Source organism: Rhopalosiphum maidis, chromosome 3, assembly GCF_003676215.2.
Source record: "Rhopalosiphum maidis isolate BTI-1 chromosome 3, ASM367621v3, whole genome shotgun sequence".
In the NCBI taxonomy this organism is placed as follows: domain Eukaryota; kingdom Metazoa; phylum Arthropoda; class Insecta; order Hemiptera; family Aphididae; genus Rhopalosiphum; species Rhopalosiphum maidis.
The window spans coordinates 2085749-2113709 of NC_040879.1; the positions used below are offsets into that span (position 1 = coordinate 2085749).

General features: G+C 25.6%; 2 protein-coding genes across 2 annotated transcripts in view; one reads left to right on the forward strand and one right to left on the reverse strand.

Moving 5' to 3' along the window:
• Window positions 1–5464: 5464 nt before the first annotated feature.
• On the forward strand, window positions 5465–8925 carry LOC113560020 (small ubiquitin-related modifier 3-like). The gene is made up of 4 exons (XM_026965804.1): window positions 5465–5618; window positions 6073–6155; window positions 7677–7793; window positions 8782–8925. The coding sequence occupies exons 1-4, from the start codon at window positions 5465–5467 to the stop codon at window positions 8923–8925; spliced, it is 498 nt and encodes a 165-aa protein (XP_026821605.1).
• Window positions 8926–10963: 2038 nt separating this feature from the next.
• Window positions 10964–27961, reverse strand: part of LOC113559722 (chromodomain-helicase-DNA-binding protein 7-like) — a 28026-nt gene continuing 11028 nt past the window's right edge. The window contains 18 exon segments of the mRNA XM_026965464.1: window positions 10964–14849; window positions 14922–15095; window positions 15167–15313; window positions 15381–15707; window positions 15779–15989; window positions 16115–16294; window positions 16355–16463; window positions 16535–16829; window positions 16922–17773; window positions 17775–18042; window positions 18128–18335; window positions 18402–18544; window positions 18618–18760; window positions 21381–21500; window positions 23740–24010; window positions 24123–24293; window positions 25123–25212; window positions 25271–25433. Of these exon segments, the coding sequence (XP_026821265.1) occupies window positions 13152–14849; window positions 14922–15095; window positions 15167–15313; window positions 15381–15707; window positions 15779–15989; window positions 16115–16294; window positions 16355–16463; window positions 16535–16829; window positions 16922–17773; window positions 17775–18042; window positions 18128–18335; window positions 18402–18544; window positions 18618–18760; window positions 21381–21500; window positions 23740–24010; window positions 24123–24293; window positions 25123–25212; window positions 25271–25433 (5570 nt within the window). The 3' untranslated portion in view covers window positions 10964–13151.

Here is a 27961-nt window from a genome sequence, read left to right on the forward strand (position 1 = left end):
GGTATAATGGTAAATTCATGTAATTTCAGGATTAATTTAATCAACATTTGAGAGGGTGGTGGTTCTAAAAAATATAATGTAAAAAGTATATTTTATAATATTATGTATTATTATAAATTGTATAATATTATAAAAGTGTCTGGGGGGTTCAAACCCCATGGATCCCCTCCCATAAATCTGCTATTGAACTTAATATAGTACAAGTTACTAAATATGTTTAATTTATACATATATTAAATAGGATTTTTAAAATATTTTTTATTGATATGTTTCCGTAAATAGAGAGATTTCAAACTATCAATAAAGATAGTTCAACCGAGAAAATATTATACATCAATGTAATTTCAATATAGTTAAATCGTTTAATAAATATTTTATACTGTGGTTATTTGTTTAAAAATAATTGTTAACCTTAAATTATATTTTTATTTTATATTAACTTGAAAATTTAAATATATTAAATTAACTACTTTTAATCTGATATATGTAGATAATTTTTTTACGATAGGCACTGCCAAGAATTTTAGTTTTAAATATTAAAAATTGCTAAAAAAATATGTTGCAAAAGTTAATTAGTCTTTACTATTTATTTTACAATTAATGTATTAAATATAAGGTTCATATTGTGCTAAATAAGATTATTTTTCTGAATAAATATCAACAAAATATTGTTCATAATGTTTAGTAAAATTAATATATATTTCTTCAAATTTCAATTTTTTTTTAGTAAATATTACTAATAATCCAGTCAATTATATTATTACATTAATTTACATCTGCAATTAAAAAAATATGTAAAGATAATGGAAATCCTCGACTAAAATAAACGGAAAACATGTAAGATTGACGTTATAGAAGAAAATATTAGTAATTTTTATCAATTGATATAATTGGTTCATAGTTTAACACTTACAAATTTGTAGAGAACTCATAATTTTACCCTCAACTTAAATAATTGTTTCATGTGTTAATGTTTTACATTTTTATTAGTATCGTGCATTTTTTTTATAACCTTTTAACGAGTTTTTTCTTATAACTATATGTCAGACTCATGTCGCTCGAATATTATTGTTCTTGGACGAGCTACCAGACAAACATAAGCTAATCTGAGACTTAACATAATTATAAAAACGTGAACAACACTTAAATTTTTCATTGGTATTTCATATGTGTGTGTTTTAATCACATTTATGTGATAAAGGTAACAACAGATTTGAAAACATATCTCAAAATTGTTTCTATTGCCAATAAGATTTTTAATTAAATCATAGTTACTTATTATATTCCTATAGTTTTATTTAAACAAATATAAGCTAAATGAATAAATTAAATTACTGAAATTTCTTATTTCTAACAAAATCGATTTTAGTAGTTTTGTTTTAGGTAGGTGTAAAATAAATGATCACTGAAATTTAAACATATAAGTATATATCATAATACTATCTAAAATATTCAAATAATTAAAAACAAAAAATTGCTTTTAATAATGTGTATAAAAATTGTATGAAAAATACATATGAAAATTTGTTTATATACTTATTATTAATTTTGTATTTTCATATGGCACGGAAATAAAAAAGGTTCACGGACAGAGTATTACACAAAACATACATATTTTATTTCACATTTTTTTTGTTAGCAGATTAATAAGCAGTAGGTCTGTTGCTTTTTCAGTTTTACATAGGTAATTATACCCATTACATTCTGATGATGAGGATGATATTCTTCTTTAAGATAAACCGGCGGCATATCCTACGTTCTAAAGAAACAAGAAAATAAATTGAATTTTCTAAAGAAAAATAGCTATATTTTGTATTTTTTTTATTACTCTATTTGTCTAGCCTGTTTTAGTTCTTGTATACATGTTTGAATTATAGTATTTTATTATACAGTTAATAATAATTGATTTTTAATACTAGGTCAGTCACAAGCATTTAATGAAGCAACAATTATTCCAACAATATTTTTCCATCGAGTAATGGATTTGACATATGTTTTACCAATAAGTCATCACCAACCGTTCCGTATTGCAGTAATACTCCTATAGCAAGTGAACCGTGAACAAATTTTAATAAATGTAAATTAGCCAAAAAAAATTACTTGTACTTTAATTCATTCCAAAGATAATAGTTTATTACAAACTATTGGTCATCAACTTTGTAAGCTATCAGGTAATTGTACCAGAAACTAATTTGAATACTATTTGCTAAATTATTTACAAGAGTCGTAGTATCTTAACCGGTCATACAATGATATGGGGGGTTTTTTTTTACAGCTATGAATAAAGTAAAGTCAAATATAAATTATGTTAAACAAGATGTTTCATCCTTTGTTGAAGATCAACCGGCACCTAATCGTAAACAAAATTCAAGAATAAATTCTGAAGAAACCCATTAATCATGTTTTCCATTAAACTCTGAAATGGACTATTGGCAATGGAATCAACATTACAAAATAAAGAACTTAACTATTCAAAACAATTGGTATGTTATATGTTTTTTTTTTATTATTATTACTGTTTTGATCCATTCTTGAGCAAAGTTTGATGGCAAATTAAAACCTTTAATTTGTACACAAAACTAAAAAACACATTTTAACGAAAATCATATACCTAACTGAACTTTTCTAAATAATAAGTGTCCACCAACTGTTTCAGTTTTGTTCTATTTAAATACCTGAAATAAAATAATTAGTTGATCGTGATTGACTCTATCCCTTCCAGCTAATTTAAAGAATAATTCTTTGTCACAAAGACTAGACCAATTAAAATAATTAGTAACTTTAATGTAAAACATAAAAATAAATATATGATAAATAAGAATTATATTTTAGTTCTATAACAATATTGATAAATTACTGCTTGTAAAAAAAAAAATGAATAATAATATTTACAATTAATTATAAATATATATAAATAAAATGAACATTTTTTAAGTATAACTTAAGAGTATTTACTTAATTACTGGTTATATTATTTATATTAAGATATGTTCAATATTAAATAAGTATAGTAATAAAGCATATTATTTATTCAACTTTTATCATTCACCATTATACAAAATTATTTAATAATTTAATTTATTGTAAAAAAAAAAAAAAAATTGAAATTTGAAGAAATATATATTAATTTTACTAAACATTATGAACAATATTTTGTTGATATTTATTCAGAAAAATAATCTTATTTAGCACAATATGAACCTTATATTTAATACATTAATTGTAAAATAAATAGTAAAGACTAATTAACTTTTGCAACATATTTTTTTAGCAATTTTTAATATTTAAAACTAAAATTCTTGGCAGTGCCTATCGTAAAAAAATTATCTACATATATCAGATTAAAAGTAGTTAATTTAATATATTTAAATTTTCAAGTTAATATAAAATAAAAATATAATTTAAGGTTAACAATTATTTTTAAACAAATAACCACAGTATAAAATATTTATTAAACGATTTAACTATATTGAAATTACATTGATGTATAATATTTTCTCGGTTGAACTATCTTTATTGATAGTTTGAAATCTCTCTATTTACGGAAACATATCAATAAAAAATATTTTAAAAATCCTATTTAATATATGTATAAATTAAACATATTTAGTAACTTGTACTATATTAAGTTCAATAGCAGATTTATGGGAGGGGATCCATGGGGTTTGAACCCCCAGACACTTTTATAATATTATACAATTTATAATAATACATAATATTATAAAATATACTTTTTACATTATATTTTTTAGAACCACCACCCTCTCAAATGTTGATTAAATTAATCCTGAAATTACATGAATTTACCATTATACCATCCGCATTTCGTTAGTACAGTATCATTATAGTGAGTTTATTGTTATTGTTATCTTTTTTAAGTTAATATAATTTGTACCATTGTTTTATTACCTTATAATATGAGGTATCATACTAACCTAAATGTATTGTGTGTTAAAGATAATGCGGAACTACTATAATTAAGTACTTTAAACAAAAAATTATTAAATATACTTGTTAAGTTATCCCAAATTCTTCAATTTTCTCATTGGTTTTATTGAAAATATCATATAAACCAAGTTGAGCTATTTCAGATCCTGCATCAACTTGATTTCTATCATTATAATTGTGGTAATTCTCACTGGCACCTGAGACCTATGTATACAACAAAAATTGACATTTTTATTTTTGATAAATAAAATTGTAAGTATAAACCATTTATAACCTGCCATAAGACATCTAAACATATTTTTGGTGGTAACTGTTCTAACACATACTGCAGTGTAATTTTCATTCATCGTATTGCATATTTCACTTAATGATAAGTAATAAACGGACATAATGCCAAGATTTGAAAAACCCATAATGAACTGGAAAATAAAAATATTTCAACAAAATTACTAAATCTATATTAACTTTTATTATTTTGTTATGATTTAACTGATTTGTATAAAAAAACACCCAATTGAGAATACTTCATCAAATGATGAATTATTACCTTTACTAAAACGAATTAAGGTTGGTATGATATTTTACTTATATTTTTACAACATAAACACAATATTCATAAATTATTTTCATTTAATTATCAATTTAAAATGTAAAAAATTTTACTTATTTTTTAGGTACAAGAAATTACTATATATCAAAGGATTTTAATTAAAATTTATTTTTTAATGAAAGCTGTCATTTGTCTGGGGTATTTTATGGGTAATTTGTATAACTTCAAAAGTAAAATTACAAGCATATGAATTTATAATTAAATATCTAGGTAATAAATGAATGAATGAATGAACCATTTGCTGTTGTTGTAATATGGTCATTAAGTGGTTATATTGGGAAAAAATTAAACTTCAACAAACTAATGGTTAACTAACCCATTAAGACATAATATCTTAAATCTTTTGTTTTATATAATTTAGTATTTATTTATTTATTTACAAAGAAATATTTGCTTGAAATGTTCAGACAACATAACTCTTTGCTTTCATTATTATTTAAAAGGTTAAGCAACATTGAAATTATATTAATTGCTTAATAATTTCAAAACTTATTTATTTTATATTTGTTTATGAATCTCTATTGGTTTATGATTTAATGTCCAGAAAGACCGAACAGGCATACAGAGCTCTATTTATGTATATCAAAACAATATAACCCACTTGGTAACCGAGCACATTTATGATGGACTTTGAACGTGTATCCATCAATGCCATCAGGTTAGAATTTACAGGTTCCATTCTTTCCAATGTTTATGGCGACAAATCCAGGAATTAGGTAAGATTTTTAACATGAATACATAAAAGTTAAAACAGATTAAAAATACTAATTAAATAATAATTGTGTTCTTGTTAATTATATTTATTTATAATTCAAACTAATTTCTAAAATTATAAATACCTATATTTTAGAGTTAAATCAGTTGTACAAGAATAATAAAAAAATGTACGATTTTTTTCGAATGGCCATGGTAATTGTACTTTTACCAAATAATTATACACAAGAAGAATGTAGGGAATTGGAAAACGTTTTCCATAGTAATAGTTTAAACGATGTCGAACAATATGAAAGTTTAAAATTTTTCCAATTCCTTCAATATTTTAATAGGACTTGGTTAACAGGTAATTTGATTATGTAACCAAATATTTACATATATATAATTTTCTTTTCACTAATACTTCAGTGTTATTATAGTTTTAAAAGGTTACAAGGTTATAACTTAATTTAAAATTAATGTATCAATAAAAGCTTATTATGAGATTCCCTGGATAATATTTTTACATATTAAGTTTTGCCGCTGAAGGAAAAAATATTTCCAAAGTTACTTATAATAGCTTAAAAATTATGTTTTCTGATGAGCTCCTTAAGTATTATAGTTGGAAATGCCAAAAACCAAAAAAAAAAAATCCTTTCCAGAATTTAAAATTTATAAAATCATAATAGGTATTATTTTTATTTTTTCATTACGTGATATTATAACTATTATGCCAGTTTAATTTTGTACAGTATTGTTTAAATATGGTATTTTATAAACTGATGATGAAAATGTTTTGATGAATTGTTATTATTTTTAAGATGCTGTTAGACAAAAATTTCCTGACGAAAAAGATTGTAGAAATGATGTCATGGCGAGCACAGACGCTATCAAGGATTGCAAAGTATAAACCTATTTTATAAATGTTAAAAAAATTAACCCAAGTTAATTAAATATTGTAACTCAAATTTAATGATTTTAAATGCTATAAGTCCAGAGCCCTGATAATAACATTTTTTCAATATTTAGAAATTAAAATAAAATTTGTTTGCATAATTATCTTAAATTATTTCTTACTAAATTTCGGGATAATCCCTGGACCGTAAAATATGGCCGGGATTGTAATTCTCTAGGTGCGTGGTCCTTCACCAGTTCCCCTACGCACAAATGCTGACATTTCAGCAGCTTAAAAGTATTTAGTCGGAGCACTCGAAGCTTTGATGTCTTGTCATGTCCGATAATTGAAATTAAAAATATGTAATGTAATTATTAATATTAATTGAACTATTTCTACTATAAATCTGGGGGTTAAGTAATGTTATTAAACCTTTAATAAAATTACGCCAATGCGGCTATTATTATTATTGGTTTGTACTATTATTTGTTCCCTTTCCCGCTTTTCGCGTTGGCTTTGTGTTGTGTGAGTGGTGGTACCAACCTTACAAAGGACGCATCGTAAAGGTTTTAATGCATTATGCACATATACACTATCGATTGAATTATGGACCAGACTACTATCCAATATTTCCGTTAGGTTTTTTACCTGAACTTGATAGTTTGATACTTCCCTTATATTCATATTGTTGCTCCTCTCTGTCGTTTGGCGTCAGTGTTTAACGTCTCTGTTTACGGTGCTGTCTGCTTTTTTATCGGCAGATTTACTACCGATATTTCATCATTGCCGTCACCGTTTGCCAAAAATAACCATGAATTCATCGGTAAGTAATTAAAAATATTCGCGGAAAAATAGCACGTGTTTTGCTGTTATTCGTAATGCTGTCGGATAACAAGACCAGACGATCGGTCATGTTTGTTGCTTACCGTATACGACATGTGTTCATGCCCTCCACACACCAACGGCGGATTTTTTGTTACCTTCTGCTTCATCAATCGTTATTCTCGCCGTATTTCCGTCTTAAATTTAGTATTTCATGGCGTTGGATTCTACCCGACTTGTCAACATGTTCTATTTGATTCTTGTGGACGCTTGTTTATTTCATATATGTTTAATAGTATAAAAAAATTATGATTAGCTAGTACTATCGCGTCTTGTATTATTGAAAATCATTATGTTTATAGCCCTAAAAGTGGTGATAGTCATCCATAGACCTGAAATTTACAACCATCGTCGACCTACCTGTATGCAGTTAAAAATTACTATCATTTACATTGATTATATTTAGCACGATAAGTCAACTAGCTTTTAACGACAAGTAGATTTTTTTAGTTCATAATCATCTGATTCGTACAAATCAAATATATATTGTGCGCAATACAGTGTCTTGACATTATGTTAATATTGTTTAACATTCATCAAATCTATAAGCGAAATTAGAATGTTTGATTATGAATTATTTTGGTACAAAATGTAATTTTGTTCATTTTTAAACCCCAATTAATAATTCAAAATGTTTATTGTATTTAGGTATATTCTGAACGTATAAACTTGAATGTTCTCGGACAAGACAATGTAATAATACAATTTAAAATAAGAAAAATAACCCAACTAAGAAAGCTAATGTACGCGTACTGTGAAAATACTGTAAGTATAAATATTATTAAAAAGTATTTTATTCCAATTGTAACAGTGTTATAGTTTCACCGACTAAATTTAACATTAAATTACCTCAAAATATTTTAATTTAAAAACTATTTGTGTATGGGATATATTTCATCGAGAATTCATTTAGGAATTGATTACATTGTGAAGATGTATTCACTGATTGTCAGCAAATAAAGTCATAAGCAGTGTAGGGCGTTATTTAGATAATATTTTATTTGACACATTTTCAATTATGATTATTTAAATAAAAAAAATATTTGACTAATTTTCAAACATAGTTATTCAAATTATTTTCAGTTATTTTAACTTAGTTAACATATTGTTGGCATTTTGGTAATTAATACATTTACTAATTAAAAAACAATAGTTGGCATTGTACATTGTATTCACGGTTGTAAATCTTCTTTTCTTTAGAATAAATAGAAAAATACTATTAAATTATCTCATTTGCTTTTAAGAAAAGTAAGAACCCCACATCTGCATTTTTGTGTAAGCACAATTAATAGTTGATAAATGTATAACATTGCAACAGCTAAAAAGTCTGTAGAAAATTTACATTTAATTTTGTTGATTTAATATTAGCTATGATTGACATATTATTAAAGGTAACAACATTGTCTGTGTTTTGTTTAAATAGTTCTTTTTATCATTTTAAATTTATTGTAATATTTTACATACTTATAACTTAATTTAAAATCAAAATATCAGCGCTAAGTTTAATAATATGTCTATTCACTAATATTATGACAATGCAGGTGTGGCGTTCTTTTAAATTATGTACTAATACACAAAAAATTGTTTGTATATGATGTAAATTAATGATGAATTTTCATATTTAAAAACATTTTGTAATTGTGATTTTAAATGTTAATATTTATATGGTTAGTATTAACTAAGTTTATATGCTGGTTTGTTTACATTAATAATTAAAATATATTTTTAATATATTCAAAATTGATCATTTCAGGGTCTTGCTTACAACTCTGTGAGATTTCGATTTGAGGGACAACCGGTTAACGAGATTGATACGCCAGCTTCTCTAAATCTAGAAGAAGGTGATATCATCGAAGTGTTCCAACAGCAGACTGGTGGTTGTAAAATGCTGTTATAATAGTATTGTGATTATTGAAGCACAACTACTTTCAGTACACTATTTTTATATTTTAAGAAATGTAGGTATAAGATTGTTATTAACTTTGATTCTTGTACCATAAAATACTTGAAAAAAAAACTACTATGTAAATTTGAAACTAATGTGTAAAAATTGAATAATCATTACAGTCACCTTATTCAATAACGAGGATCACTAAGCCTATTTATTTTTATTTTTTTACTCAACATAGGTGTACCTACACTTGTATGCTCAAGTGATTTCCTCAGTTTTTTTTAGATTTAATTTGTGAAAACCAAATATAAATTAATGATAAAAATGATGATTATTAAAGCATAGATAATTTTTTTTTTATCTTTATACACTCCTGTGCTGTGTATAATTGTGTAATATTATATTATAAATTTTAATAATATTAATAACTACTGTAATGTACCAGTATTGGTAAAAATTACCTATGTAAAACTGAAAAAGCAACAGACCTACTGCTTATTAATCTGCTAACAAAAAAAATGTGAAATAAAATATGTATGTTTTGTGTAATACTCTGTCCGTGAACCTTTTTTATTTCCGTGTCATATGAAAATACAAAATTAATAATAAGTATATAAACAAATTTTCATATGTATTTTTCATACAATTTTTATACACATTATTAAAAGCAATTTTTGTTTTTAATTATTTGAATATTTTAGATAGCATTATGATATATACTTATATGTTTAAATTTCAGTGATCATTTATTTTACACCTACCTAAAACAAAACTACTAAAATCGATTTTGTTAGAAATAAGAAATTTCAGTAATTTAATTTATTCATTTAGCTTATATTTGTTTAAATAAAACTATAGGAATATAATAAGTAACTATGATTTAATTAAAAATCTTATTGGCAATAGAAACAACTTTGAGATATGTTTTCAAATCTGTTGTTACCTTTATCACATAAATGTGATTAAAACACACACATATGAAATACCAATGAAAAATTTAAGTGTTGTTCACGTTTTTATAATTATGTTAAGTCTCAGATTAGCTTATGTTTGTCTGGTAGCTCGTCCAAGAACAATAATATTCGAGCGACATGAGTCTGACATATAGTTATAAGAAAAAACTCGTTAAAAGGTTATAAAAAAAAATGCACGATACTAATAAAAATGTAAAACATTAACACATGAAACAATTATTTAAATTGAGGGTAAAATTATGAGTTCTCTACAAATTTGTAAGTGTTAAACTATGAACCAATTATATCAATTGATAAAAATTACTAATAATCCAGTCAATTATATTATTAAACTTTATCATTTTATCCACTTTTTTAATTAGACTTAATTTTTTTTATTTATTTGGATTATCAATAGTTTTGATGAATAATAAATTTCATAATTGATTTAAATTTAATGATGTTAAATACTCACAAAAATTAACATTTTTCATTTACAAAACTAAATGTATTTATACTGCTGCAGAATTCATCCCAAAGTACTAGGCCATTGTCCATTATCTATTGTTTTAAATTAAAAAAATCCCAAAAGAATTTAATTTAGATGCATGCAAACAAACTATGATTATACTTGTTATTGCTAATGACTTGAAAATATGATCCTTTCAAAAATTGTGTATCTTTTTTTACCCCATTTTACATTTAAATACCAAAGTATTGTTCCATTGTGCACCATTATATCCTTTTTCTTGGAGCCAAGCATATAACCAAATTTCAAATTTCATAAATATTTAAAAAAAATATAACTTCAAAATATCACAAAAGAAAAAAGATTACTTTGATTTAAAATTATGCAATATTTCTTAGAAGGAACTTCAAGCTGTCTTCTATTTTTTAACATAAGTATCTAATGTACATTTATTTAGTTTGATTGCATAGGTTTACCTTAAAAAATAAACATCAAATTTTATAACAATTGACTGATTTTCATGTATACACAACTTACTAATTTAATACAAATTTGTATTGCAGAAAATAAAATTGAAGTCAATTATTATATGTCGAAACATATTTAAATAAATAGAAATAAAATAGAAAAACAATTTTTATTTTGTACAAGTAAAAAAAATGTTACAGAAACATCGACTGTAAACAGTGCACAATATATTATAGGTACTTATATCAGCCTTCAAATGGGCAAATTATTAATATCCAGTACAATTTAATCAGTAAAAGGTTACCATCGACATGTGTTTCTAAATGATATTGACAATTATAGGTCCCTAGTAGGAACAAATTAATTTTAATTTTATCAAAGGTTGGCGTTTTTAAAAGTCTATATAAATATAATAAATAAATAAATAAATAAATAAATAAAAAATGACGTGGAAATATGAATATAGTTACACAATTTTCCTAAAAATTTCCATCAGTAGTTAAACTAACTTAAAAAAAAAGATCCATTTACTTATTATTAAACCATTACATTTTGGTTCTGTAACTCACATTTAAAGTTGTTAAAATTGAGAGCAGATATGTGTATTTAATTAAAAAAAAATTAATTGAAATTAATAGTAATTTGTATTAGTATTATATCAACGTTAAAATCTTTGGATAGAAAACAAGAAATTATTATTAATAATTGTGTTTTGAAGAAAACTAACAAATTAATAATTAAATACTAGTTTTCTATCCACAATGATTAAAACATTTTTCAAGAAAGTTAAACATATACAATGTCTAGCATATAAAAACTTTCTCGACCTTATCATTTGATTGAAAATGATAAAATATTTTAAGTTTGAGTAAGTTAAATATGGTACATTTGTAAATATATAATTTTTTTAAAGGCCACCACATGATGATAACATTGTCAAACAAAATAAAAGAACCCCATTATTTATATATAATAAAATATTATAAATATAAGTACCTCTGCGGTCGATTTAAAAATGTTGTAGAACATTTGTGATGTTTTTATTATTTTCCACGTTACCTTTTATTACATAATCATACAACATACATAATTCAAAGTATATTATGTACATAAATATACGTGTAAATATGCATCCTAATAAATACACATATATTTATATACACATAACATTATATTATAATGTAGATAAGAACCTTAAGAACCTGTAATTAAACCTACAAAGTAATATTACTGAAGTACATATTCGTTCACCTAATTTGTATTTTATATAAACTGATTTTGTTCAGGTCATGTATGTAATACTCATCAAACTCGTCCTAAAAAGGATCAACGATCCAGAATATGGTTAATGTACATCAAAAAATTGATATTTTAATTTTAATAATAATAATAAAAAAAAAAAAACAATAGTACTAAAAACTAGATAAGTTTTTTTTACCTATAATATTATTTGTTTATGTATACACATATTTATATAGAATTATATAACATATATACAAAAATAGGTTACACATAAAATACATCGGACATGCTTGGGGTTATACATAAACAATGGTGACTGAGGAAATGTGGTCACATGACTAAAAATGTTATTAACAAATAAATACCAGTATAATTATATTAACACTTATACATTTTGTGTGCGTAAGCGACACATTAGCTGCTTGAGAAAAGGGTAAAAATTACCTAGCAACAGAATACTGGTTAAATAATAAAATTAATAACTGTCAGGAAAAAAAAATATGTATTTATATGAATTATTATTTGCCAGGAAGAAAACATATAATTTATACATGTAGTAAAAATATACGTTTTCTTTACAAATGCACAAATACACCTACAAAGTGTAAGTTCTCAGAAATGAAAATACACTATCACAGTTGTATAAAAAAATCACTAAACAAAATAATAAAAAAAAAAATCAATAAAAAATCAGGGAATCGACATTTTTAAAAATAGATTTGTTTACTTATTCTTTTTATATTTTAGAGAGCAATATAATATATTTACATCACGGACACCTCAAAATGATCTATTATAGTAAAGCGGCACTTATCATATTTTTGATAAAAAATTGAACAAAAATAATAAAAATCAAATATCGAATTTGAGCTTTAGGTTTGAAGGAATCGAAAATGAAACAAATATATTTTTAAAAAACTTAAACGTCAAACCAAATAAGAAATAATTATCTTAAAAATACTATTTAAAAAAAATAATAATACTTTTAAGAAAAAAAAAATATTTTAATAAAACTATCAGAAATGCTTATCTGAACATCAAATACTAGGAATGGTTTGATACCTCATCAAGTTGTAGCAGAGAAAATATAATACACTTCATTATTCAGGCGATGGCGATGGTGAGTGCGACTTCGTTCTGGCAGCTGCAGCTGCAGCAGCTCTTCCTGCATTACTTCGTAAGTTTTTACGTTCTACATTCTCATCAACAGAAGTTTTCTTTGTTCGACATCTTTTTCGGTTTTTGCCACCATTTTTTTCGTCGTTTTCATCGACCATGTCAGATTTTTGTTTTGTCATATCAATGCTTTCTGCGTCACATTTATCTAATAATTGTGAATCACATTCTACGTCTACATTAGTGGGTTGAGGAATATCCATTTTTTTTAGTTTTTCCCTTTGTTTTTCGGGCGATTTGGCTTTAATTGTACCAGATAAATCAATACCAGATTCTGATAAATTTTCTCTATTAGTAGATGGTAGTTTTGTCATCGTAGGAGGTACGGGTATTGTAATTGGTGATATCATGTCTTTAGCTCGCTTATTTGGTCTTTCGTTAGATGTACTTTGCTCCGCCGGTCTTTTTAAAGTTTTCTCAATCATTTCCATTGATGGAAAACTAAATTTCTTGTCATCAGGTAAAGATCGAGCAAATAGTTCAGGTGAAGCTTTACTTAAATTTTCAAGGGCCTCTCTCATCTCTTGTTCTCTAGTTTTCTTTGAATCACTACCACTTGCTAGAGCTCCAGCAGCTAGTACATTAAATGGTGGCATACTTGACATAAGAGAACGTAAATTATCAACATCTCTTGAAGTACGATTTTTAGATAAATCTGGAGGAGGTAAATTGCGGCCAGCTCGTGTTAAATTCTCAAGAAGATCTGTAGAACTTTGAGTCGGCGATGGAAGATGATGTGTACTGCTTCTTGGTTGTCGTTGGCTAGACGATGTAACGGTGCTAACATTCGAATTTTGACCACGGCTACTTGACGTTTTATGACGAGAAAGTGAGTTTTGAGATGTGTTAGGCGATGAAACATTTAAACTACCATTTAACAATGAAAGACTATCATATGCAGATGATATAGCTCCTGGTTGCAATGAAAATGGATTTAATCCACCCAAACCCAAAGGGGTATATAACAAGCTAGGATTTGGGAAGAAAAATGGCAATGAGCCAGGCATACTCGAAGGTACATTAGCTGATGAGGATGGAATATTTTTGGTATTAGAATCAGATTTTCTGGATTTAGATGATTTAGAGTTGGACTGCGGATTTTGCGTTGAATGAGAACTGTCATTCATACTTGATGGATCCATACCAGCCAAACCAGGAAGGCCTAGACCAGCGAGATTGGCAAATAAAGAATTAGTTAAATTCATATTACTCAATCCTCCCATACCTCCTAAAGCACCAATATTTGGTAATCCACTAAATGGCATAAGCAAAGGATTATTTTTAGGATCAAAATTTCCCATAGACAAACTTGATAACAAAGTAGATGGATTTAATCCACCGAGGCCTGCTGATGCCAATGACGGGAAAGAGAGATTTGGTGCCATTGATGTTGAAGGTTGATTAGATGATAAAGATTGACTTGAAGGATTGTCTCCAGTTTGCATTGGTGGTCGACCGGGACCTTTCTTGCGTTCCGTCTGAGGTAAACGTTTTTGTAAATCATGAGTGAGATTTCCACGTTCCTTAACTAAGTCTGCCCATTTAGGATCTACATCATAAGCAGGATTTTCAAGTAGCCATTGTCCAATTCTTTTCAACTGTGGAGCTTTTGTACCAGTTAACTATAAAAATGATAATAAATATTATTTATTAATACTAATATTAAATAAAAGAGTTGATATAATCAACTGTACCTTTTTCCCTGTTGTTCTATTTATGACAGATACATTTTCTTCACCAGTTAATTTTTTCCAATCCAACAATGTTGGATCTACCCTTGGCCGTCTTCTTCTTGGAGCCGATAAGAAGTCTGCAGACATTTGTTGGTCAGTCATCAGCGCGTTTTGTTCAGCTAACCATTTATTAACCTAAAATGAGAATTAATTTAACATAACATTATTTATTTAATAAATAAATTATAAAATATAACAATTAATACTTTAGATTCTTGAGAAAATGATGAAGCATTTAGTTTTCCCGAGTACTCTGCAGTACTCTTTGCCATACTATCCATCATTGCTTCATACATTTTACGTTGTGTTTGAGATACAGATGATACACTTGATGCTTGAGACATTTTTAACACCTGGTCAGTGATAAATGATAAATTGTAAGTAATAAGATTCAGAAAAAAATATATTAATTAGTATCACCTGTTGCTGTTGAGCAAGTTGCTGTTGTAAAGTTGTATGTTGTTTAAGTAAATTGGTTTGTTGTTCATGCACTTGTGAAGATAAATATGCTGCAAGTGGATCTAATTTACTAGATTGTCTATGAGCTGCTCCTATTTGTTGTGTCATATTTTGTTGTGATTTATTCGAAGGCGTTGGGTAATTATGGGAAGCTGAAGTTGATGCCAAGTGTTTTTTCTGTTCCGATGAAGGTAATGATTGCTGTTCTTTGGCAGCAGAGAGACCAAAAACTATTTCATCTAGTTTACGGCGTTTCATTTCCTTTCCAACTACAGGTTCATCAGCAGGCTAAAAATACAAACAAAATTATGTTATTTAAAATTATTAGTTACAATTTATTATTTCATTATTATACTTACGCGTGGTGTGCGTACACAATTTTTTTTTTGCATTAGTTTGTTTAACATATCATCTAATTTGCTTTTTGGTGGTGTAGATGAAGGTGTTTGAGTTATACTTTGAGCTGGTTTATTTTTAAATGGCATTGAAAAATCTTGTGCTTCATTAATAGATACAGAAGGTGTTCTTGGTCCTGAACTCAAATCCATACATCCAGCTTGCGTACCACCACTTAATCAAAAAGAAAATTAACATGGTATTTTTGTTATTTAGAAACGTTCAGTTATATTGATATAATAAGGATATTTTTTTAACAGTTTATAAAATGTAAGTGCTATTTGATATTAATTAATTACCCAGAAGATAAATCCATAGGTCCAGTAGACTGTGTTGTAGCAGCAACAGTAGTAGGAGGTTTGGGATTGTTTAACACTTTAAGATCATATCCCATATTCATTAATCGTGAAGGTGTATTATGAGACTGTTGGTGAGCTGGTGGAGGCTGAATGAGTTGTGGAGTGACTGGAGTTGAACGCCTATGAATAAATGTTTAATTTATTATATTTGCATTTAGTACGTAAAAATTAAATTCTAACCTTGAATCTTCAGAAAGTGATTCATCCGTTTGTTCCCACATAGGAGCTGGAGAATGTTTGATTGGATGAGCGGGGATAGAATTAGTATTTAACAATGCATGCAATTTAGCTATAAAAATTTAAACATGTATAAGTATAAACTATACAAATATAATAATGAAAGATAAATGAAAAAAGTACCTCTTTCTGTCTCTACATCAATAGCAATGTGACGTTTACGTTTCAAATTTGGATTTGAATGAGCCATAATGTTATTAGCTTTCAAACTTGAATGTTCGTTATGGATATCAGATAAACTTAAATGATCATGAGATACTCCAACATCTCTTTTAGAAACAGTTATATCAGTTTCTTCAATTCCCATTCCACACATATTTGGATTTTGAGCATAAGCAGAAAATTTCTTGCTTACAGGCCATTCTCCTGTTTCTACACATTCTACTATATGCTGTAAACGGACTACTAGAGCATGTTCCTATTAGTTAATAAAAATAAACAAATTAAACATTAAAAATCATTTTAATACATTTAAATTAATTAAATATTTTATATCATTGGTAGTCTTACTTTAGGCCACTTAATTGGGTTTTGATAGCTTGTAGCTAAGAGATGCGCAATGGTTTGATCAATCTGTTGTAGAGGCTTATGCACTGGTAATTTATCAATGATTGGATTAGCAACATCTTTGTGCACTACTTCCAGTTCTGGAAACATAGCTTTTAATCTATCTACACTCTCTACAGATGATGCACATTCCTTAGATTTAATAATTGGTTCAATAACTTTAATATCAGATTTATTATTTGTGTCTGAAGGAACCTCATCGATGGGGTTTTTAATAGATTCAATTTTAGATTCAGCATCGTCACTTTTTACAGTATTTTCTTCTTCAATTTTTGGTGATTCATCTTTTTCTTTTACTTCAGTCTGTTTGTTCTCTAAATTCATGGTATTTTCTGATTGTTCACCTTCAGTTTGTTGGTCGGCTATTTCATCAGAAGACTTATCATTTGATTGCTCTGTTGGAATATCAGATACTTCTTCTTCTATTTTACAATTATTATCAGAAATATCTGGTTCTTTATTTTCTTCATCGTCTACATCCATCTGTTCCTTAGGTTCTTCATTTGATGGTATTTCTACGTTTTCATTAGAGTTTTTCTCAACGTCTCCATTTATATCAGTAGCAATACTCTCAGTTTTAGCTGATTCTATTTTATCAGATGTTGATTCATTGGTTTCAACTTTTTCTTCATCAGTTTCTTGTAGTTCAACTGATTCTATTTTTATTTCTGAATCAATTTTTTCAGTCTTAGACGTTTCATCTTTAGATACTTCAGAGTTAATAGTTTCAATTGTTGATTCTGTTTTAATAGATTCTGTTTTAACAACATCTAATTTAGCATCTGTTTTATCAACAGTCTAGTTTAGCATCTGTTTTAGCAGTTTCTGTTTGGGTAGCATCCAATTTCGTTGCTTCGATTTTAGTTGTATCTAATTTAGATGCATCAATTTTGGTTGCATCTAATTTGGCTGCTTCTGTTTTTGTTGTTTCCAATTTAGCGGCTTCAAGCATTTCTGTGGTAAAGGATCCAGATACAGCTGATAACAGATTTTTTTGAACAATTTCTCGGAATGATAATTCAGGGTCATTAAGAATATAAAAATCTGTTCTTCCTAAACCATGCCTAAAATAATAATTTAATTAATATAATTAAAATAAAAATACACATTTTATGTTCTATTATAATAATAGTTTTAAGTAATAATTACTTAGAAACTCCAATAAGTAAATCTTTATCATGTTTTCCCGGTTGCCACCAATCAGGTACATCAGCAGATATTTGACAACCTTTTAAACGTTCATCTAGACGTGGATGATTCAGTGTTTCTTCTCTTATTTTAACAATTAAATTAATACGATCAAGTGCTCGTCGAGCTCGTTCTTCATTTATCATTTCCATTGGAAAATCACATAGTTCTAAAAATTATTATTATTAAAGACATAAAAGATAACATTTGACATAAATATTATGATTGATATTACCTTCTTCTTCAGTTAAAGTTTGACCACACAAACGTTTGCACATAGCATAAAACGAACGGAAATATTCTGTTAAGGTATCATCATATTTCTTTTCTAATCTAGCAACACTCTTAAATTTAGTCCAATTGTAAGTCTTTGAAACCCTGAAATATAAATTATTAACATGTTATAAATAACATAAAAAGTAATATTTCTTATAAATTTATAAACCAGTACCTGTCATAATCTACACCATAAGCAGTTACAGCTCTGTAAAATTCTTGTTCTTCTTTACGTGTCCACTTTTTCTGACTTATTTCAAGTCTTTGACGTTCACGTTCTCTTACAAATTGTTCATATTTTTCTCGTCTTTCCACCTTCTATATAAAACAAAATAATAAAAAAAATATCATAAAATTAGTTTGTGTTCCAATAAATATTTAACAATAGAAATACCAAAAAATGTAAGTTGAATATTATATTTTGTGAATAAATTCAAGTATATTTAATATTCATTTAATAATAATTATTAATTTATTGTTATTAAAAATTATAATAAACAATATCCATGCTCCGTTTATTAAGTGCTCATATTAATTTATATAGTCAAGAAAAGCAAACTAAGATAATACACACATAAGCATTAAGCGTCAAGTCAAGCTTAAATTTAAGATATAAGTATGTAAAAACATAAAAAAAATATTGTATGAAATATACAAAAGATTTTCCATTCATCAATATACATAATGTCTAATTTATTAACTTATAGGTCATAACCAACTTAATAGATAGTTAAATTAAATTAAACATAGAATTTATTTATCTATAAATCTAAAATATACTTATACAAGTATTTTTTTCACATGCACAATTAACCAAAATAATTACATTCAGTATTCACTTTGTTTATTTTTAAATATTAACACTAAATTAAGAAATGAATGCAATCAATTAAAAAAAAAATCTCAAATGTAACTTAGACACAACTTAGAGTTTTACAAAAATAACTAATTAAAAATGTAATTTAACATTTTGAACACATTTATTTATGTGTAATAGTAGAAGGTACTAACTAAAAATTATTATATGTATGAATAACTTCAATGTAAGGAGATAGATTTTACTGAGTGTTATTAAAACATATAATCTGTACTTAAACAAAAAAAATAAATTGAGAACTTGTATAATCATAATAATAATAGAAATAAAAAATTAAATTAAAAATAATAGCCTTGTTATTATTTAAGATTGTGATTATCAAATAATTAGAGTAGAACTGTATAGACAAACATACGATAAACTAATAAATGGTAACAACATAACATTTTTTAAATATAATATAGTAATAATACTTAATATGAAAAATATATCACCAATGAAATATATACATATTTCATTACTATAAATAGATTTGGATAATACAGTAGAACCTAATTAATTCGGACTAATTGGAGCTCTAGGTTGTACGTTTTAATGAAAGTTAATTTTTAATGTTTATTTAAACAAAATAACCAAAATACATGTGTTTAAGATTTAAGAATATTTAATATAATTTATAAGGTGGTACAAGATACATAGGTTAGGTTAGGCAAACGAAAGAAAATGTGAATGATAATATTTAAATGGTATTTAATCGCTATAACATGTAGACAATTTGTGAAACTTATTAGAACTTGTATTTTAGAAAAAAATAAACATGAAAAAAGCCTTAATCAGCTGTCCGGATTAACCGAAATTTAGTCAAATAGAGTCCAAATTAATGATGTTCTACTGTATATAAAATTAAAATTATTTTACAAGCATTAATCATGCTGAAGAAGTATTATCATTTAATGATAGACGAATCAACAACATTTTTATCATAAAATATGATCTATTATGTATGATATACCAACAAAATTGTATTATTAACTATATACTGATACAAAAAATACTAAATATTAAAAAAAAATATATTAAATGTTGAATGCATTTTATAATTTGAAGCCTCAGAATTAGGTAATTATAGAAAATGGATTTTGAATTTTGATTGTAAATAATTTCAAATGAACGGATTATATTATTTTAATACTAAATACAACAGAATTTATTTTTACTTAAATAATTGTTTTCCAATATAAGTCTATCTAGCTTAACGTAAATTTCTTTTATTTATTATTTTTGAATTATCTATGAAACTAAGGGCTCTTGTTATTTTTTTTTTAACAATTTTGTTGTAAAATAAAATGTTTTTTATATTTTTTATGCGTAAGGGTATGTTACACTTACATTTGTTGTATTCGTCTTACAAATTCATAACATAGCAAAGTTAAGATCAGATGCTCAAGTTTTGTTAGTATTTAAATCAGAATAACCTACAATCTAATTGAAAGGTAAGAAAACTGCCTTTGTTCTGCAACAAATATATTTCATACTTGTAACTTGCCTTCAAATAAAAATATATCAGAAAACAATTTCTATCAGAACAGACAATATTATTTATTGGATTTGCTAATTTATTAATTTACTTTAATAATTAAATTAGCAATCTGAATGTGTACTGCTCAATATAAATTTGGTTATTTTATTCGATCAGTTCAAAATAACTATGCAATATGTATATAACTATACCAACAAAATATATATATAAGTTTTGTTTAGAAATTCAATTAAATACTATTGAATAAAACCAATATAACATTTAATAAGATTCTCCTTTAGTTGAATAGAAAAATAATTTGTTTTGATATTTATATGTTCACCAATTCAAGTACAATGAGTTGTACAATTTGTTCACCAACAAAATTGTAAGAAATATTTCTATTTTTAAATTAGTTTTCATTTTAAATGTGTAAAAAATGTTAATAGGTAAATAATTTTTAAAAGTAAGTCCCATGATCAACTTTACCACTTTTTAATATTAATTATTAAAAAGCAAGTCCATTCCATAACTATTAGTATTAGTGCAAATCCATTTTATTTGTTGACCAGCAAGTAATTTTGATGAACTCAGATACGAACCCAAAGATACATGGCCAGTTGTTGCCAGTCCCATCCGGGCTGTCCCGTACCAAGGAGGCTGGCAACGTCTCCTGATAATTGGGCTGTACCTGACGTCGCTGCGCATGTTGATTCTCCTAGCTACGAACACACAAACATCCATGCAACTAGACATAATCTACGTCAACAGATCTACTATACTATAATATTATATTTAACGAATATTTCACATAAAACCATAACATTATAATTTAGCTTAAGAAATCAAATCATCTACAGAAATCTATCAAACAACTAGATATTTCTAGTAAAAGAATTGTTCAATAAATATTAAATTAAAAAATAACTTTAAAAAAGTGTTAGCTGCCCAACTACACGTGTATAAGCTTTCTAAATACATTAAATGTCTATGTAAATAAAAAATAAAAATAAAAATAAAAATCCATCAAGTAGGAAGGCAGTAATTAATCTTATTATAAAAAATTAAATAATACTTTTAAATTATATTGATTATATTTAATGAATTTTTAAAATTGTAAGTATATTTAACACAAATTATATGACATAATGTATATATGAATACAAAATATGTTGAATCATTCAAGTAATTTGTAATTAACAATTAATAAATATTGTGATATAAATAATATAAAATAATATGTATATTTTTAGTTATCAAAAAATATTGTTTTTTACCGTAAAAAATTTAATTTCATCAGTCGAGTCAACTACCAATAACACACATAACTTTTGTGGTTAATAAAAATAATATAATTTATATTCAAAAAATATAAAAAAAATAATTTAATTTTTATAAAGTACAAAAAAGATAAAAGTTTATCTTACATAGTACTTAATAAGTAATAACTGATATTTAATTGTATAACAATGAAGAAAACAAATTTTATTAATGAGATACTCCAAGGAATAACATTAAACATATCCATTTATATTTCTCAAAAAATGATTTTTTTTATTCATTAAAATTAATGTTTTAACTATTTTTATTTGTAGTATATTTTATTATTAAATGTACTGAAATTCTCAACATAAATATTTTTAATAGATTTATAATTATTGACATGGAATTTCAAGTTAACTTTGTTTATACATAAAATAGTCAAAATATATTATGTGTGTGTGTGTGTGTATGCACGCGTGTATATATATACAAAAATAAAAATGTAATTCAACGACACACAAGGCCATATCAATAATACTACCACATCATTCACACACATGAAACCAACGCAAAAAAAACATAATATTTATACAGACATTTATGCCTTTATATAACCCAAATCATACACATTTTCAGATTTAAATTACGAGTTATTTTAAGTAAATTAATTCAAAGTTAATTTTGGTTCCTTGGAATAAGAGAATAATTATTATAATTAAATATGAATAAATAACAAAATATCAAACATAGCGTGACCACATACTAGTAAAATAAAACATAATATTTTAAGGTGTGTCCTGAACAATTAATTTTCAATTTTTGTATTAAATTCTGAACAATATATACTTTAAATAGGTATACCACAAATGTGCATGACAGTTGACCAACAAATTTTTACTGATGAAGATATATTATAATAAATTCAAAGATTAATTTTCCATCTTCTTACTTTATGAAAAAATAACCTGCACCAAAACCACCAATTACCATGAGGTTTCTAAAATAGTAATATTAAATACACCCAAAAATACAGAACCAAACTATGGTTTAATATTTTAATCTTATTTTCAAATTGTCCTTCCTATTAAAATGTAGGTAGTATTATACTTACAAAAATAAAAGTTTTATAAATTAAACTTATTAATTGGTGACTGATCAATAAATCATAATGAAACACAAAACAAATATTTAAAAATATTTTAATCTATGTGTCATGCTGAATGAAAGGTTCAAATGAAAATCAAATAAAAACGAAAACAAAAAAAAAAAAAATAATATAGAATATTCACAAGACACACACAAAAAGATTTACCGGCAATGCCTGTGATGAACTGATGGAATCCATCAAAGATCTCGGCGATCCGAGATCATATTTATACATGGTCACATCCTGCATAGAAACAAATACCAATTTTGGAGTTCCAGAATTCACAGTAGTAATAAAAATAATATTCCTATTCTAACCTATCAATTTTGAATATTTACTTAATATAAATATAAATTAATTAAAAACTTTTCTTAGCCAGCATATCTAGGGTTATTAGCTAAATATTTAAGGCATAAATGCTTGATTAACACTTAAAAGACAATTTTGTAAATTTAAATAGGATAGAATAGTTCCCTAGATAGAATATTTTTTAATTGGTAAATCTTGACTATGTCAGCTAAATACTATTAGATAATTCAAACATAACTAACCTTAGCTTTTTGCACCAGCTTTTGCTCTTCTTTTTTAAAGTTTCTCTGGCAGGTGCTTATTAATCGTCTCACCCTATTGTTAAGATCACCAATTGAAGGCCATATAAATTCATCTGTAGTAGATGTCGGAGTTGGTGGTGCTATACTTATAGCATTATCTTCAGTTGCTAAAGGAGTTGGTGGCTCAGATGATACTTCTTCTGAGTTTAATGGTAATTCAGCACCTTCTTCAACATCGTTGAATTTTGTTATTGCTGTTTCTTTTTCTTCACTATTTAATTAATTAAAAGTATTGTAACACATGTCAAACAAACAAATATTTTACTTCATTGTTCATTAACATAATAATATAATACTAAAAAACAGAATATATAAATACATACAGTGTTGGTGGACCGCATTTTGCTAGAAAACTCAAAGCTGGATCACTTCTCATTTGGTTGTATGACTCAAAACCATGTTTATATGTGCCTACTAAAAGTGAACGATCTGCATCTCGGTCCCACCAAGGAGCAGGAGTTAAGTCACAAATTGGTGTATTAATAGGTAAAGCACTAAAAAAAAGAAGGGAATCGAAATATGAATACTTATAAGTAATAAGCTATAAAAATATTTAAAAAATAATAATTATTTAATTATTTTAATGTTTCCATTAATTTTTGTTTAAATAATATAATTTGTTAATTATTCAAAGTATCATTAGAATAATATTATTATATAAATTAAATTAAATGCAACAAAGCTGAACATAGCATCTCAAAATCTAAACAAATAACTCTTAGGCACACCACTATAGAGTATTAAATAACAAAAAAAATAAATCATTTAGTTAATAATATTAAATGGTTTTAAAATACGATACTTATTTTTTATTTCATATATTTTTTTATATGATTTCAATTATGCATAATAAAATTTAAATTCACAATTTTATATTTTGAAATATTATTTATTGAAATTACATTTTTTGTAATGAAAAATTATGTAGTCCATAAAATTTTTAGTAAAAACATTATTGCCAAATTTCATTGAAATTGGAGACACTGTGATCACTGATCAATAACGTTTGCAACTAAACAATTATATTTTGTTTTAAGAATAATGTTTTAAAAACAGTTGTCACTTATATATTTTAATACATTAAAATTAATTAAAATAAAATAATTTCAAAACACTGTTGGCGTATTTATTTTATAGCATTAAACAATAATTAAATAATACTATAATTAAATTTTGTAAAAGCGGAATAGTTTTAAAATAATTTATAGTGTACTATTTAATATTCAAGACATTTTTCTATTTAAGAAATTATTTAATCAAACTGTTAAAAATTCATTTATTATTCTAATTTTTTCTTATAAATTCTAAGTGTAATTAACTAACCTGACATGAACACCTTCAGCGACTTGTTGACTAAATTCACCGACTATATCACTTTTGATATAATATAACATGCGTATTCGTAATAAAACTCTGCAATATAAAATACAATTAATATATCAGAATTAAAAATACATAAACAATAACTAACTTGTTAGCATGTCGACTTAGATGTTTACGATAATTGCTTTCTAAAAACAAATCTCCGTCATATTTGTTGTTTCTACTCCAATGTTCTTCATCAATTAATTGAGTAGAATTGAAATCTTTTTGTTTAGGTTTTCGATATTTTTTAGATCCGCGGGAGTTTTGGCCTTTAAAATAAAGTTATAATAAGATTCATATTTTGTGTATTCAATATATAATTTAAATTTGTAATTTTTTTTTTTATAAAATTTAAATTATTTTAAGTTTAGTTTTGTAAATTATATCCCAATTTTATTTATCATTATAATATATTTATTATGGAAATAATGTCTAATTAAAATAATAATAAAACATAAAATATGGATCATGTTCATTTTGCTGAATTCTGATTTGCAAAACAAATACGTAGGATTTGAAAATGGTTTTGATTTTGATTTAAAAAGTTTAAGTACTAAAGGTAACTAAGATTACGACGATGTACAACAGGAAGACAAAGGTGCCAAGCTAAGTCCTATCAGATAGGCTGCTCAACAAATATCTTTATAAATAAAAATTTAGAGAACAATGGGTATGTCCGCAATGCATTCCAAAACTACTCAACTGAATAAGATGAAATTATGATCAATATGTGTGATAATTGGTTTCCATCATAAGATAGGATAGTTTTATCCCAATTATTGACTTCTATATTACCTTTTTAATATGTTTAGGGCTGTGCGGTTATTTTAAACCAATAATACATAATCAGTTCATTGGTTAAAAAAATGCAACACTGGATGAAGCAGTTATGTAAAATTGATATGTAGGAAATATCATCTATACGCCAAATTAGAAAACCAAAAATAGTTTTATTCTCACTCTAAATGTTAGCATTAGGCAACCAAATTTAACACCGATGCATTAAATGTAGGAAACAAAGTGCATGGGATTTAGCTAGTATATATATATATGTATATTTTAGGTGGGGTGGTTCAATAGTTCAGTCAACAGATTATTACTAATTGTAAATCATAAACAAAAAAGGTTAATAATCAAGAATATTTATAACAAATAATAAAACAATTATAAATAATAGACTTGTAGTATATTCAATAATATAACATTTTTCAAATTGTTTAAATTCCACAAACAAGCAAAGCATAAAACTGAATTCAAGAAAGTAAAAAAATTATTCTTTTTCAAATACATTTAAAAAATCTATGCTATCTTTTTCAATTAATTTCAGTTTTTTACAAAATCTGAATGAAATACAAAACAAAAACTTAAACAATTGTTTATTAGAGTAACTAGTACTTTTTATTTATTCACTAAAATTACATTTTATTATCAACATGGAAAATTAATTTAAACTGCAGAATTGTGAGACTTAAATTAAAACAATAAAATAATATTGAATTTGGATAAAATGCATGAAAGATTTCTATCACATAATTGTATAAAACAAAATAAAAAAATAATGTATTATCAATACAGAAAAGAAGGAAATTAAGTTACCACTATACAGTAGGAGGTAGTAAAATTCTAAAATATTAGAGGGGAAAATCGTGTTTTCAACATTTAAAATTAAGATCAAGTCAATTGTAATTAATGTCTGTACATAATTATGTACATAGTTATTAGGTTAGATCAAACTCTGTATAAGATAAATATATAAAATAATACAGATAATTACTTAACTATAATAATTATAAGGTACCAATAATTAAACTATCATTAAAAAATGTAATATTTAAAAAGTTTAGGAATCAGGATTTAAATATTTGATATTAATTAGTTATTGTGAGTCATAAAACATTTGAATCAATGAAAAAAATAATTTTTTTTAAATATGAAGTAACAAAATAGCAGATAATTGCACTAATGATCAAATTAAGAGATCTCAATATACTCTGACATCAAAACATAAATTATTAACACAATCCAAATAAAATGGAATGTTGAGACAACTGACAAACTCGAATCCACGAATAAACTTAGAATTTATAAATCTGGACTGTACATACCGGAATGTATATATTTGGACTGTATAAATGTAGACCATACAAATCTGAACTGTAGGGTTCTGGATATACATATCTGGAGTGTATGAACTTGGACCATGCAATTCTGCGTTCCAGAAATGTATGGTTCAGGTTTTTACTGTCCAGAACCCTAAAGTCCAGATTTGTATGATCCACATCAATACAGTCCAGATATGTACAGTCTGGGTTTATACAGTCCAAATTTATAAATTCCAGGTTTAAACGCGCCCCCGACAAACTCTGTGAAATCAAAAAAAAACTATATATAAATAGCCAAATCCAAATCTCAACAGAAGAGTAAAATTAATTGTCTCCGGATAGGTCACACAAGGTTAACTCACAAGTTCCTTAATGACTAAAGATGTGGCATAATCATAACAGTTGAACACATATTAACTGAATACTACAAATATATAGTAGATGACAGAACACTCAATATCCCAACCAATTTAGTTGCAGCTTTAGGTGCAAACATAGAAAATCTCAACACTATGATCAACATTTTGTAAAAATAAAGACCTATCAAAAAAAAAAAAAAATTATTTTCTATATTCTGTTAACTAATAATCTTTGACGTTGACGTTTTAATTTATCAATAATAATAACAAAAAATTAATTCATAATTGATATAATACAAAAGATCAAATTAAATACTATAAATGTATCTAAAATTG